This window comes from Gallinula chloropus (genome assembly GCF_964237585.1).
Source record: "Gallinula chloropus genome assembly, chromosome: 1".
Lineage (NCBI taxonomy): Eukaryota > Metazoa > Chordata > Aves > Gruiformes > Rallidae > Gallinula > Gallinula chloropus.
The window spans coordinates 58,623,382-58,639,231 of record NC_140085.1 but is presented as its reverse complement, the minus strand read 5'-3'; the positions used below and the strand labels follow the sequence as shown (position 1 = coordinate 58,639,231).

Here is a 15,850-nt window from a genome sequence, read left to right as displayed (position 1 = left end):
ACCTTGAGCTGTTAAGAAGCACAACTGTGACAATGAGTGTCTAGGAAGTAATGTGACAAGTGGAAAAGAGAAACAAACTGACTAGAAGTTTGAGCAATGAGAAATAAAGAAAGAGAAAAGAGGAAAAACAGATTTTACTTCTTTTCCAGAATTGGGCTCTTCTTTTAATTACATTCTACTTACGGTACTTAAAGAAAAGCCAGTTGAATTGTGTAAATTTTACAATCCTCAGCACTAAATACAAGAAACAGAATATTTACCAGATAAAACAAATCATTAATGAGTAAATATTAAAAACAGAGCTATGGAGAAGATTAAGATATGCTTTCAAGTTAAAACTTGTTATTAGATCTAGCACCTTGGATAGCTAAATGAGTATTTTCTTATGTAAAAAAGTAAATTGTCATGATTATAAAAGATTCTAGTGCCTCTTTCTTTATGAATTTCTGTTTTATTTAACTGGAAATAACCTTGTGGGTTTTTTAATTTGGTTGGTTTTTTAGACTAAATGAGCTTGTGCCTTTAAATTCATTTGTGTCTCTGGAAAAGCTGGATATCAAAAATAACTGCTTGGCAGGTGAGTTACATAAAAAAACATAAAAATACATGCAAACAAGAACTTCTTAATTAAATTATAAACTTGTTTGAATTTGTTTGTTCCCATGTATTTGAGACATTTATATGTGAAAAATATAAATTTTCCAAACATGGATGCTATAGATATTAATTATAACTATTAATTATAACTATAATATGCTATAGATATTAATTATAACTATATACTGTATTGGTGGCAGAATTTCTTGTACCTCTTTTTTTTTTTTTTTGTGGTACATTCTATTTTCATGTAACATTTTATGAGAAATAATATGGTTCTGCATTCAAATTCATGTTTAATTTTCTTTCCTACTACCATACAGACCTTAAAGGTGTCATTACATGGTTCACTGGCTGTCATAAGCTCAGGGAATTGTCACTCAGTGGAAATCCTCTTCTCCAAGAAAGGAACTGGAGGTGAGAAAACAAATTTGCTAAATCAACGAATCAAAATCAGCCGAAAATTTGGTCTGTATATATTGTTAAATAGTAGAAATTACTTATCACAATCTGGTAGAGATTTATATGAAAACAGCAACTAAAATTTAATTGTGTGATCTTTATTTTCTAAGAATTCCAGGTTTTATTTTTGTTTAAACATAAATCTTGATGTTTGACCAAACACTCGGAACCTTAATGGGAAGCAGTTTGTGTTGAAATTCGACAGTCATTTCTCTATGCTCTTTAACTGTTATCCTCAATAAGTATTTTTCTTTACAACAATATCTTTAGGCAAAGGAAGTAATTATAAAGATGGTATAAACCTTCTTTGTGTTGTTTATTTGTACCTGCTTCATTGTCTATTTATCAAAATGTCTTCTTTTTAAGGATGAATTCTGGTTGTTCCTCTTACAGGTTTTCCACCTGTGGAAACTTTAAATTTCTGACAGAAGTTTTGTCTGGTCTTTATTAGCCTATTTTACTTTTCATTAAAACTTTTCCACAAAGGCATGACCACCTTTACACTTTTTAAAACCTTTGTTTTTTTCTCTGATTATTAATACTCTTACACTGCTTTCTTGCCCTTCTCAGAACAATCAGTTTCCGACTGTCAATCACATATGTTCTTAGAGGGTTTCTTGTTCTGCTTCACTGTCCTTTTTTGTCCTTTTTTCTTATTCTTTACTCTGTTGCATCACTTCATCCATACAATGCTTAATAGTCTTGCTACTGTGACAGGTTCACACTGCACATAGCAGAGAAATGGTGGTGTCTATAAGTGTATCTAGGAATCCTTGGAACAGCATCTTCTAAGGAAAAAAAAATCAAAATAAAAAGTCAGAATCAGTAGTTGATTTATTCCTTAGTAGTCAAAGCTTAGTCTTTTTTCTCATTCTAAGAATTCCTTATCTTTACACCGATAATTAATAGCTCTTATGATTATGAAATAGAAACATATATCAAAATAAGGCTGTTCTTTGCCTTCCAGTGATGTGTAATGCTGAAAGAACCTGAAAAAAAATTAAAGAGTCGGTTCTAGAGATTATTATATGTGTATTTTTAAAAACTGGGTAGAAGGAAAACAACATATGAAATGATATGCAATCACCAAAATCCCTGAAATGAGTAGTTGTAGTTGGATTTTTTTTACAGGCCATATAAATAAAATCATACACAGATAGGATTTTTGTAAAGTTTTTTTGTATTTTAGAAGTGTCCTGGTTTCTTGAGAATTCTGTGGTCTAAAAGTCCGTACACGGGCCAATTGCTCAGTGCTGCTGTTAATTTCAGTGAATTATGAATGAATGTGTTCTTTCATCTTCCTTAGAATTAATACTTTCTAGTCTACAGTAATTCTGCTCTTGAATGCCAAGTTGAAAATGCAATTTTAAATTTTTAGATGACGTTCCAGAATACATGTCTTGAAATGGCAAAGTCTCCTTTAGTGAATAACAATTCCATTAAATGTACAAAGAAGCATTTAATCAGTAAGAATTTAATAATTACCAATTCTTCCAGCTAAGGAAATCCCATATTTACATAGAAAAGTGTTGGCATGATAAAATGCCTGAGGAAATTAAATAAGACACAATTGGACTTTCATTTAGGATGTAATTAAAACAGGTGACTGATATTGTTTTTATTAGAAAAATATGATTTTTTTCCCAAGCTTAACAGTTTTGAAGAACAACCAAAATTTTTCCTTGTATAATTTTATGTCAATTAATCGTGAGGCTTGACACTGCAATGTTACACAAGAATGTGTTTAGATAAATTGTGTTCACATTTGCTATATTATACTGCCCAGTACAACAGAAGCAAAGTTTGGGGTACTTGTATTTTGGACTATGTTTTGTATTAAGAGAAGAACCAAAACCACTCTCACATGTATATCTTACATTAGAAATTTGTGTAAACATTTCTGATTAGTTTTCTAGTGGAAAGAAAAAAAAAAACCCTACTTGAAACTTCAAGTTGGAAATGTTTGAGTTGTTTAAAAGATAGCTGAACAAATACACACTTGGATGGTTCATTTGTTTTTTATTGAACAGACTTATTTGCACATCCATGGCTTCTCCAGGTAATTCTGTGAATAAAATTCAGTGACTGTGACAATACTTAAAATTCCCATTTGCCTTGTTGTAATTTCCACTATTTTACAGAACTGATTCTTATTCCACTTGTAACCTGGAGGGAAAAGCTTTCTGAATTCCAATTTAACTGTAAGAGCTAACACTTTAGATTGCTTGACCCAACAGAGTTTTTGTGATTAGACAAGAGATTCATTTGTCTAAAGGATTTAAAGTATGGGATACTATAAAATATGGATTTGCTGAATACAGCGTTGACCGTAACTTCAGGCAATATGTTCCAGTGAACTTTACATAACCCCTTGATACCAACAAAGGAATTAGTTGTAAAATTTCCCAATCGGTTTTGTACTTTCATGTCCAGCCAGCGATAACACCAACAAAAGTGAAGTAGTAAGAAATTGCTTTTTAAAAATTAAACCCTGGGATCAGTCTGAGCACTCCTAGGGGAATGTGTTTCAATGCTGTAATGATTAATAGAGCCTCCTAAGTGACAGAATATTCACCAGGAAGTTTTCACTAAATGAAATATTGATTCAGCCCTTCACCAGGAGAAACCCAGCTGGAAAAACTAGTGTTGAGATCCCATAGCTCTAAGACACAATGCTTCCAGCATCAATCAACTTTCACATGGCACTTTTTTGATGTATCCCTCACTATTTAGTATCAGCTTTGGTAATTTCTCTCTCTGTTTCAGGGACTGCCCATCTAAACCCATTGTTTTCTTCCAATTGTATTTCAGACAGTGTTATTCTTGCATTAATGGGCATTAGAGAAGGCAAGTTTTCTATTTAAAAAAAAAAAAGAATATTCTATTGAGCTCCATCTTGGAATATTCTGAGTCACAGAAACTTTATCTGGTTTAATACTTACTGTGTATTGTCTGAGCTATTAGACCTTCACCTTCACAAGGAATAGTCAGGGAGTTCTAATATTTTGAAAATGGTATTATCTTTCTGTATAGTAAGGGGACCTACAGCCTACAAGAAGTGCTCTTTGAAGAGCTCTTAAGTGTTACGTAAAACTAACTTAATGAAAATATTGAGTGTAGATATATTATTTTAAATAATTTTGAAGTCTTGATACTTTCAACAAATCTGATCTGGTATAAGAAATACGTGGAGCAGAATTGCAGTACTAGATTATGTTTCACAGTAACTCAGAAGAGAAAGCATTGCCGACACTATTTTTTTACATAGGTAGATAAGTTTCTCATGCATATATTTTCTTGTATCAGTGGCCCCAGCTGTCCTCCCTGCTGACATCTCTTTCACTGACCTAAATCCAATATTTCAAAGGCAGATTTTTTTCTCCTGTCAGTGATACTGACACATACTTTATGTGATATATACAAAGGTAAAGGGAGTAGGCCTGCCAATGTTTAGTATTCTGTGCAGTTTTTAAATCTAAACCTTTCAACGTGTCAACAAAATCAGTGCTGGATCTTAATCCTATGACTTAGATTGCCATGTTGCCTACTAATGAAATATGTTACAGGTGCCTATGCATAAGTGTGTCAGATTTTCCTGTTCTTGTTTAAGTAGGCAAAATGCTACCTCTCGTGAACTGAGAATGTTGCCATTGACTTCTTTGGGGTCAGTATTTCAGCAGTGGTCTTTATACTGACAAAGTATTAAGAAATCTTGCTAAGTTCTGTGGTTTATTGAGAATAAAGTTTTAGTTAACAATATTAACTATATTACGAAGTAATGAAAAATATATACAAACACTTAGAGAGCTGTTATCATTATTCAGTCTTGTTATATTATTATATTAATAAAATGGAAGTTTTAGCATTTGTTACTGTTTATTTTCAAAGGTCGTCCTTGTGTAAGGTCCTTCCTAGTTTAGAGAGTCTTGATGGTGAAATTGTAAGGGATCATACTTTACCCCCAACTGAAAGAACCAAATACTCAGAATCAAGAACTTTTCTGGAATTTTGTCAAATTCAAATTGAAGAAAATGTTCTACTGAAAAAGCAGGCTGCTGAACTGGGGTATGTATTTACATGATTATAAATTTCATTCAGAAATATGTTTTCATGTATTGTTAGTGTAGTTCTTGGTGTTGTATGAATTTTACTCAGGTTTTTGCTTGGAAACGTGTTACGTTAAGTTAGAGGTTAGAATCATTGCCTTCAGTGCAAAAAGTGTTTCGGACAAATATTAAAATGTGGGCCTTGCCTCAACTTTTTTTTTAAGTTTGAGAAAAGAGGTGGTTCAAAACGTTCAGTTAGTTGTAATTGAATGAATTCATACACACAATGTATTGCAGTATAGGGGTTTTTTTCTTGCATATGTTTTCCATGTCAGTATTCTCATTATAAATGATTACAAAAGATTTGATCTCTTTTTCTCCTAACATAGTGGATCAGATGGCTCTGTTTACAGGACTTTGATTTTTGTCATTCTTAGTTCCTTTATCATTATTATGATGATTAGTTCTCCAGTGACTTCAGCTTAGACATTGCAAGTGATAATTTATTGTTTATACCTGCTACCTTTTCATTGCTTTGAAATATCTAAATAGATCAAGCTTCCCACATTTTTGCTTTTGGTAATATTTCACATAGTCTTTTTTCTCAGTTCCTTTTCATTTCCTAGCAGGTTCACAATATCTCTGTAGTCCTTTTTAATATACAAATTGTCTCCTGATGTTTGGATAGATAGTTTCCTTAATGCTATCAGGTACTGAACATTATCTCAGAGCAGGTAAAGGATGTTATATTTGACAGTGCTTTAGACTGAATTTCTCCTTGTGTACTTCGTTGCTTCAGGGAAAGTACCCACATATACATGGTGTCATGTAATTGCCTATCAGGTTATCATACTTAAGTAATATTGTCTGTCACTAAGCTACAATAAAATCTTCATAGTTCACAAAATAAATATATTTGAAAAGAGGTTCAAAATAAGAATTAGATTGAAAGTAGTTCAGGAGAATTCATGTAGTGAAGTTTTCTATGACCTATGTAATGTCTAGGTTGCTCCTGTAACTCACAAGTTTCAACATTAAACCTTGAAGATATTCTTCACTTCTGTTATTTTTGGCTCATGGTTTGCAGGTGGGAAGCTGATACTTCCTAACCTATTTACCATTTTGAAACAGTGCTTTCTTTTTCTTAAAAAAATGAGAGGCAAAAAAATATTTCTCCACCTTTATGGTAGAGAAAACTCTTATATCTGAGATTCAGGACTTGTTTCATCAGTATCCTCTGCAGAAAAAAATGCCAATCCGTAATTAGGATATGACTTGTGAGAGAGCTCTAGTAGAATCTAAGGACCTAACTTTCACATGCATTACTCCAAGATGCTGAAAAATGCAAGGGAAAGATGATAGTCACAAAATGTAATGTTTTATTAAATCATGATCTTCATGAAGGGACAGGAAAGAAATTTGTTGGGTAGCCAGGCTCAGACCATCCCTTAACCATTAATAGTTAATGGCTCGTGCTGCTTTCTGGAGACTGACTTGTCCTTCTAACACCTTTATGAAAGACCTGTAGTAGAAGCTGGAGTGCAACTTACCATGCTTGCAGATGAGGGTAGGGCCACCATTTAGAAGGATTTCAACAAGCTGGGGAGACAAGCCAACAGGAACCTTGTGAATTCAACAAGGACAAGTGCAAAGTTCTTTACCTTGGAAAGAGTGACCCCTTGCAACAATCAGGCTGGGACCAGGTGGCTGAGAAATGTCTCTGCTGAGAAGTACCTTTGGATCAGGGTAGATAAGAAGCTGAATGCGAACTAGAAGTGTACCCTTGTGCCAAATTAAGTTAAGAACAGTCTGGGCTGTATCTACAGGAACAGTAGATATCTATAGCCAGTAGGTGGAGAGAATTTATTATTTCTCTGTCTTTAGCTCTTATTAGCACACATCTAGAATACCGTATTTTGGGTCACCAATACATAAAAGGCACAAAAAATACACCAATACATATAAACCAGAACAAGTTTAGTGTATGGCACCTAAGATGGTCAGGGGATTCATGCTCAAGAAGACAGACACAGGCTGTTTGCAGTGGTGCATGACAGGAGGATGAACAGCAAGCACCTAGGCTGAAGCAAGAGGTTCAGGCTGGTGCAGTGGCTTCATCTCAGCCAGTAAGTAAGCACCCACCAACAGGATGGGAGAAAGAATCAGAAGACCAGAAACAAGAAATACCTGTGGATCAAGATAAAGATGATTTAATGATTGAAGAAAGAACTGGGGGGGAGTGTGGTGGTTTGACCTTAGCTGGAGGCTAGATGCCCACCAAAGCCACTCTAGCACTCCCTTTTTCAGCTAGGCAGGGGAGAAAATATATCTTGAGAGGCTTAGGAGTTGAGATAAGGACAGGGAGAGATCATTCTGCAATCAGTGTCATGGGCAAAACAGACTCAACATGGAGTAAAGGAAAGAAAACTCTCTAATTTATTACACTGCACTACACACACAGTGAAACCAGAGTTGGAGAATGAGAAGTACAACTAGATATTAAAACACTTCCCCCTACCCCTTCTTTCTTAACATTTTTTTTCCTCCTACATGTGATTCCCAGAGGTGCTGTGACCATCGCTGATGGGCTTGGCCTTGGTCAACAGTGACTCCAGTCTTGAGTCGGCTGGTGTTTACTCTGTCGGGCCTGCAGAAAGCTTCTGGCTGCTTCTTGCAGAAACCACTCCTGCAGCATCCCTTCCTCCACCAGAACCCAGCCACACAAAACTAAAACAGGGGGGAGGAGGAAAAGGAAAAAAAAAGGCAAGCAAGCAACTAAATAATGCAAGTAATCACTCACTACCTCCCACCAGCAGGCTGTTGACCAACATTGCTCTGAGCAATATGCTAACTTGGAAAGATTCACATCCTGCTAAATTTTATTGCTGAGCAGGATGTTATATGGCATGGAATATAGTTTTGGTCAATTTAGCTCAGCTATCTTGTTTGTGTCCCTTCCCAGCCTCCTCCCCACTCCCAGCCTACTTGTTGAGCATGGCAGAGAAGGCCTTGACTCCATCCAAGCAATGCTCAGCAAAACATTCTGTTTTATCAATAGTTTCAGTCATGAATCTAAAACACAGCACCATTTGGGTAGCTATAGTGAGCATTAACTTCATCCCAGCCAGACCTAGTAAAACTGTACATAAGTAAAAACTTTTTCTCTGTTAGGTCAGTGGTGACGTGCAACAGTTTGCCCAGAGAGGTTGTGCAGTCTCCATTCTTGGAGGTTTTCAAGACCTGACTGGATAAAGCTCCAAACAGCCTGGTCTGGTCTCAGAGCTAGCCCAGCTTTGAAGCAGGATGCTGGACTAAGAGACTTCCTGAGATTCTTTCAATTGAGAATTTTTCTGATTCTGTATAAGTTTTGTTTAAAAGCTTGCAGATGTTTGAGAAGAACAGTAGTGGGAAGAACAAATTATGTAAATGTCTTCTCTTTCCTAAATATATGATTTGGGTGGGGTGGGAGGGTAGAGGGAGGGTTGTGGGTTTTTTTAAGCTTTTGAAAATTCATTCACAATCTTTTCAACTGGGAACTTTGACGTGGTTGAAACATCTTGTATCAAATTTAGCCTTAAAATTAATTTCTTGTGTGCTTGCAGCCCTCTATGTTTTATTTTGACTAAAAGTACAATATATAGATGACTTGAAAACTGTTGAAAACTGCAGTTCATAAAAGAAACTCTAGACAACTTGTTTGTATGTAAGCCTTAATAGCATAGCTATTACACGTACATACTGCAATACTTGATTCAGTATGACTGAATTAATGTGACGTTGCTAAAGAACAGGCTAACAATAGAGCAAATTTCTGTCTGTTTCACATCTTGCTAAATTACGAGCCCCTGTAGGTGCAACCTCAAGTATGTAAGCTGCCAGAAGCAATCACTGCTTGCTTCCCTAATCCATGTTTCATACACCACTGCTGCCCCATTAAATTGTCTGTGCTGTTTCTGCCTGAAACTTCACTGTTCTTGCCATGCTTAAGAATGAAACATATTTTAAAATTGAATTTCTTTATTCTTATAAATGCTTTCAGTCACATAATCTTTAGATATCTTGAGGTGAGTAATCATATAAAAAATAATACAGCACCTTGGCTTCCGTAATTTGCCTGGCTAGTGCAACTTAAACTTTGTAAGTACTGTATGTATAATACACTGAAAATTACAGGAATTTCATACATGGTATTGCAAGACAGGATATGTGAACAATGACCTCTCTCACGTGTGCATAAGGGACTTTGGTAACCTGTATTTGGACATCACTAGTGATGTTATAGAAGTTTCTCAAAGACAAATTAGATTTTACAATTAGTTACAATTAGAGGGTCCTACTTCAATATTCCATGTATCAGAATTATGAAAACTATGGTAGAGCCACACAGTGAAAAACATGACATTAAGCAAATAACACAGAAAGGGGTAGAATATTATTTATGATCTATTGGCAATGGCCAGGAGGTAAGTGCCACTGCTAATTAGAACTCGCTTCTTTGTCCAGTTTCTCATTTGCCTCAGAGAGATTTATTCTGGTCACTTTTCCATATAATTTTTACTGATTAATTCTAAAAAAATATCCTCTTTGAATAACCTGACAGTCATTGCAGACACAATTGCAGTTGGAAATTCTTTAAAAGGCGTGTCAGCTCTGTAAGCAAGCTTCTACTGCCACCTTAAAGTTTAAGTGGCTACATTTTGGCTGATTCATCTCCACTGAAAGGCTTTAAGGATTAAGAATTTGTCCTTTCCATATCTGTTAAGTCAGCCTGTGCATGCTCTTCCTACACGGTGTCAATAAGGATTTGTTATGAAAGACCCACCCCTCCCTCTTATGGATTATTTTCCCTTCACCTACTGAAAAAGCAGTGCATCCCTTGTGGCTATGCTAGAATTTATGACATAAATTACTTTCACTTGTTAAGATCAAAATAAAGCTGTGAGTAGCCATTAAATCTGAGGGAACATGTTGGTCAAAGCTGGGACCCATAAAAGTTTTCCTGGAACAAGACTGCCATAGTCATATACTTTTCATTGTATACTAGGTAGCTAGGCAGTATGGATACTGGTGTTTTCATCAGGATTATCCCATTTCTTGTTATGTCCAGGTGCCAATTTATGCTAAAAACCTTAGTTGCATCTTAACCAAGAAGCCATTCCAGAATAGTTAGTGTAACCAGATCCCTTGACCTGAAAGGCCAAGGATCAATTTATATTAACTGAAAAGGAAACATTATGGTATTGAAAGTCCTAATGCTGTCATATTTCTAACTTATTCTTTTCTCTTCTGTGTGTTTTTTCCATGAAAGAAGTAAATCAGTCCTGTATATTTTCCATTATAGCAGCTTCCTTTTTGTGGTTTGAATAAGCAGTCTTCAGGACCACATCTCTGGTATGAAGAATGCAGTCCTTCTGAGACACTGAGAAAGCTGCAGGGCATTGATAGTGTAGCTCTACCCCAAGCCTACTGAATAGCTCTTTACTTTTTCTCCAGAGCTGCCTGAAATCCCTCTTCACCCAAGGAAACCACCAAGATGTCTGCCTCATGCCACTTTGTATTTGTTGCCTGTGCTTTGGAGCTTTACCTTTGCAGAAGAACCCAAATACAGTTACCAAGTCACTTCATTGCTCATAATTGTCTGAGATGTCACTGCAGCTTCCTTTGTAGTTTCTTGAAACTCAGGCTGATCTGACTGCCTAAAAGGAAAGCCACTGATACACAGAGGGCAGCCAAAAAATGCTAAAAAATCAGAGTATAGTTGTGGATTTCCAGGAAATGTGTCAGCTGGGAAATAGGGGGCATGCCCACAGTGATGAGACTGTATTTTGCAGCTATTGTTTCACTGAACCATTTGTGCTGGCAGTATTCTGAGCCACTGGAAGGGTGAAACAGCTGCTTGAGATGCTCCTGCACCTGTCAAAGGAGAGGATGCACAAGTATCTTACTCTGCTCACAGTTACAGTGGTTTGGTTTACTTTGGTTCTGTTTTTTTTAAAAAAAAAGTACAACAAATATACTTGGGATATACATAAGTTTATTTTGTCCAATATATAAACAACTATAAAACACTATTTAGAATTGATGTTATGTTCTGCTGAAAATAGGTCCAGATCTCTGCATCTATCTGTACTATCAATGGAAAATGTTTTCGTCATTCAAAAAGTATCTGCTGCCTAATACAATGGACAAACACTGTCCAAACACAGCCAGCCTTCTGAATTTGTAACAATTAGTTCATATTTGCTCTTATTTATCCTTGTCTTTTAGAGGATGTAACACAAAGAACTAATGAGAGCCAGACTTTGTAGGTTAATGTTGCTTCAATCTAGCACGTTCCCTATATTTATAAAAATATCTATACTTTAAAATTTCCGTTTTCCTAAAATCTCTCTAGGCATTGTGGTTTGTTGGTTTGAATCTAAGTTTGGGGTTTGTTGCTGTAGTTCTAACCTAAATTTTAAAATTACTGTTATTTATGTATTAACTTTCATAGTTTCCAGAAAAAAAATTGGATTATTAAGACTATTATGGGATTTATAACAAAATTGCCTCAAATCCTCTAAAATTTTCAGATTCATATGCCACTAACCACGCAGAAAATGAATAGTGAAATGCATGTCCTAGTACCTATTTCAAATAGTCTGAAACTTTGAGAAAAAAAAGTTTAAAAGGCAATCTAATATATATATTTTAAATGCTGCCAAAAAATGAAAAATGCAATTAAGATTTATAAATACTGAAACTGGTTTTCAATATGAGTAATTACTATTCACTGTAAGGGTAGTTAGAGAATATTAGAGGGAATATATATATATATTTTAGAAAGCATTCATACAGTCTGAAACACGTAAAAATATTTTTGTGTTTTTTCAGAACTGCCTCATCCATTGATTCTGTGCAGGGACAGTGCTGGTATTTTAATCAGTTGATGAAACTTAGTATTAAACATCGATACGCACACGAGTACGGTCAGCTAAGCGTTACTGACAGAGATGGACCAGAAGCACTGCAAAATTATTTAAAGCAAACATCCACTGGCTGCCTACAGCAAAATAACCTTTTTATCATGAGTTCAACAGAAAGTGAACAGGTCTTGTTGGATCCTTCTGAAAGACGGATTACTGCTGGCCATATTCAGGCCACATTCATTAACTCCTCCATACCTGTGCAGCAAAAGGAAAATAAAGATCAGAGAGTGAAGCAGAAGAGCTGTGAGTCTTGTATTAATTACAGTGGGGAGAGCAAAGGCAACAATAACTCGTCATCCCAACTCATGTTGCAACAGTCAGCGACAGTAACGAGTAATATGGGAAATCTTCCACATTTTGAGAATGATACAAAAGGGTAAGACAGAAGTCAGATTGCTTTCAAATAAGTTATATGGACAGGCAATAGGGTGAGGATTTCTTCTTTAAAACAGATGCACAGAACTTGCAGAAAGTAAATATTTTTAAGCCTATTAGACAATAAAAATTAATTTATGGTGATGCACACTAGACTTCCACATTAACAACAATTCTTTGTGGTGTCTGTTCATATGTATCTATATTCTAATATATCTATTTCAAATAATTTTAAAATACTGTATAGTAGGAGAATTTGAAAATGTTCTTGTGTCCCCCCTTTTCCTTCTTTTTTTGCAATGAAATTATGACACCAATTCAATCACACATACAGTGTTAAGAAATGGATTGTTTGCAGGAATTTGTGGGCAGTTTAAACTCCAAAACTTTTAAAGACCTTTTTGCTATACTATTCATTAGAGATTCACGATTCATCTGTGTTGAGCTTTCAGTCAGTATCACTTAGAAGGCAAGAGGGAAAAGTTGCTCAAATCTACCATCCTACTCCCTTGACCTTAGGCCAGTCTCCTGCTGTTGTGATGACTGAAGAGCTAACAGCCTGCCCTGCCCTTGGTACTCCTCCAACATATCTCAATCTGCTTCTTGAAAGTAGAGACAGGGGTGAGGGGCCAGTTCAACTTATATTTGCCCCCAAATATTCTTCCACATGAAACAGACTGGTTTATTACTTCTTTGGAATGCATTTGCTGCTGGTTCATATGTTTATGGATGCACAGTCAGGGAAAACACAAGCTGAATTTTTTTACCCTAAAGGTACAAAAGTTACAGTTTCATAAGAATTCAGTGTCAAAAATACGTCTTGAGAATACTGTGAGATGCAAGCATAGAAGGTGTGCTTCTTCATGCTGTTTAGACTTAAATGGGTAGAAGGGCTTAATAGATACTTAAGACAATAATGTGTCATAATTTTTTTTAGTCAGGCAGACCATAGAATTCCTCATTGACTTTCAGGAATTTGAAAGTAAGCATACAGTGGGTTATTATGGAAGATGAATGCTTCAGAAAACTATTTTTGAAATTTTTCATTTAGAGCTTTTAGCTAATGTTTTAAATTAATTCTGTATGTCTGTTGGACAGTTCTCTTCAGTGCAGAATAAAAGGCATTAGAGCGTTTTTGTTTGGTTGGTTTTTTAACTCAGCTACTGCTTTTTTTATAGATGCAAAGCTTATAAATAAACTATTTTTTGAAATTATAAGCTTAATACATTTTAGAAAAAAAAAATCTTCCTTAACCCCTGAAGTGTGCTTTTTTGCTGAAAAGCACTTCTTTATTTGAATAGATACACTGCACAAAGAAAATACGTAAAATTGGGGAAAATTTAGATATGGTTTCTTAAACGCAGTTCAACTGAAATGAGAATTTTGTGGAGAAAAAGATTCTGAGTAGTACAGATGCCATAAAACTTTTTTCTCGTCAATATAAATTCATTAAACATATATTTGGTATGCTCAATCAGTAAACAAATCTAAACAGTCTGTAATCAGTGCTTGTTAAATGATGAGCACATTAGAAAATGTACACATCTGACCAGTGGTCAGCAGCATTAAATCGATGGGTAAAAGTAGGCAAAAGATCAAATAGCACTTTCTGGTTTTTCCTGTCTGCTCCACTGGAGTTACTTGTCTCATGCAGTTTTCAGCATCTAGCTCATTTAGCTTTTTTGTTACATGGACAGTGGAGATAAGTGGACCCCTATGATAGTTTACTCAGTCCTTGTTAAACCATTTCTGCTCCTAATCCTTCCTTTGAGGAGACTCTTCCTTTCCAGTGAATGTACAGGGAACAGAGCCCAGTGAAGATTAGTCCTTTTAGATAATTGGATTTCCAAAGGTATGTGATGTAAATATCCTCCAGTGTATCTGAATATATGTCACATCTGGATTGTAATTTCTTAATGGTTTAATGACAGAGCCTTCCATTTATCCATGCATAGTCCTATGCTTTATGCTTAGAGCTTGGCAACTATGATAATCTAGTACTGGTAAGGCTATGTCATTCATAAAGTTATTTATTTCTCTACAAGACTACATATGGCAGCATCAGTGATACAATCCCTTTGGCGGCAGTACAATGCCAAGAGGAAAACTGATTGTATCAGAACAGAGAATCATCAGTTTATAGAAGCTGTGAAACAGAAGCATGAAGCTGCCACACTAATCCAGGTTGGTTTATGGTATTCCTTTAACTATTTTTTGCATATTTAATAAGAAAAGAAAAATCTTACCAGTTTTGTGTACTTTCCATCTTCTCTATTTTTTTTATTTTATTGATAGTTTAATTATTAAAACTTTTAAAATTTAAAAGCATAAGGTTGATGTTTCTAAAAGAGACCCTTCCTTACAGATATTTTTATAGGAGCATAAAATTATTTTCCCTCTTTTTCACCAAGTATTTTCCTGAATTAGTTTCGCTTGATTTAATTCTAGGATTACATTTAAGACATACTATGCCCATGTTCTTACTGTGGTGCATACATGCTATTAAACTGGTAGACAATGCACAACTAGTTCATCATGTCTGGTATCTATACAACTAACTACTTTTCCCATCTCTTCTACCTGTCCATCTCTTTCCTTCTCTCCCCATCTTCCAAACCCAAGACTGCCTCATCCATACTGCCATTGAGAACAGACTATGGCCTGGGCTGTCCTGTGCTAGATACTAAGCTAAGACTTACACAGAATCACTTACTACATGCAAGAATTTAAGTCCATGCCCTGGCTCCGTTTAGATTTCTAACCAGATACACTATTCACCTCCCAGGTTGCCAGGGTTCATGGGGTGTTGTACTGTTTTAGGTAAACGGACCCTGTATGGATTTCAGATTTCAAGTTAAGTTTAAAATATTTGATATTTTAAGTCTTCTAAAAAATGTCAACAGTGCCACAGCAATTTAGGAGCCTAATTTCCATTTTCAGACTGAAAATCCAAGTAATTCATTAGTATCTACTCAATAAATGGGAGGTAGAAAAATGTTTAGCAATTCTGCATACTAAGAAAGAGGGCAAGTATGGAAACATATTACACAGAATCACAGAAGTTCAGCAGTCAGTTATATGGAAAGTTGAGCTAAAATTTGTTTCTGTAGTAGGTAGCTAATATATTAAAAATTGGTCTCCATAAACTTTAATCCATTTTTTAACTTGCCTATTTGACCTCTGCTGTATATTAAAGTGATGAGTTTCACAAATTTATATAGTAATTAAAATGTGATTTTCATTTCTTTCAGACCAGATAATTTCCCTAGTTTGTATAAAAATAATCTTTCACTATTTATCTTCTGTGCATCTCATGGACATCTAGATCTCTCATATCCATTCTTGTATGTACACTTTTCTAAATAAAAAATGTATTCCATTTAGTCCTCTTTCACACTACTC

General features: G+C 35.3%; 1 protein-coding gene across 1 annotated transcript in view; it reads left to right on the top strand.

Moving 5' to 3' along the window:
• The window catches only part of LRRIQ1 (leucine rich repeats and IQ motif containing 1), a gene marked incomplete at both ends in the record, with an annotated part of 104,665 nt that overhangs the window by 20,948 nt on the left and 67,867 nt on the right, over positions 1-15,850 (top strand). The window contains 5 exons of the mRNA XM_084268803.1: positions 504-577; positions 921-1,014; positions 4,948-5,124; positions 11,979-12,449; positions 14,494-14,632. Coding sequence (XP_084124929.1) covers positions 504-577; positions 921-1,014; positions 4,948-5,124; positions 11,979-12,449; positions 14,494-14,632 — 955 coding nt within the window. The remainder of the gene's footprint in view (positions 1-503; positions 578-920; positions 1,015-4,947; positions 5,125-11,978; positions 12,450-14,493; positions 14,633-15,850) is intronic.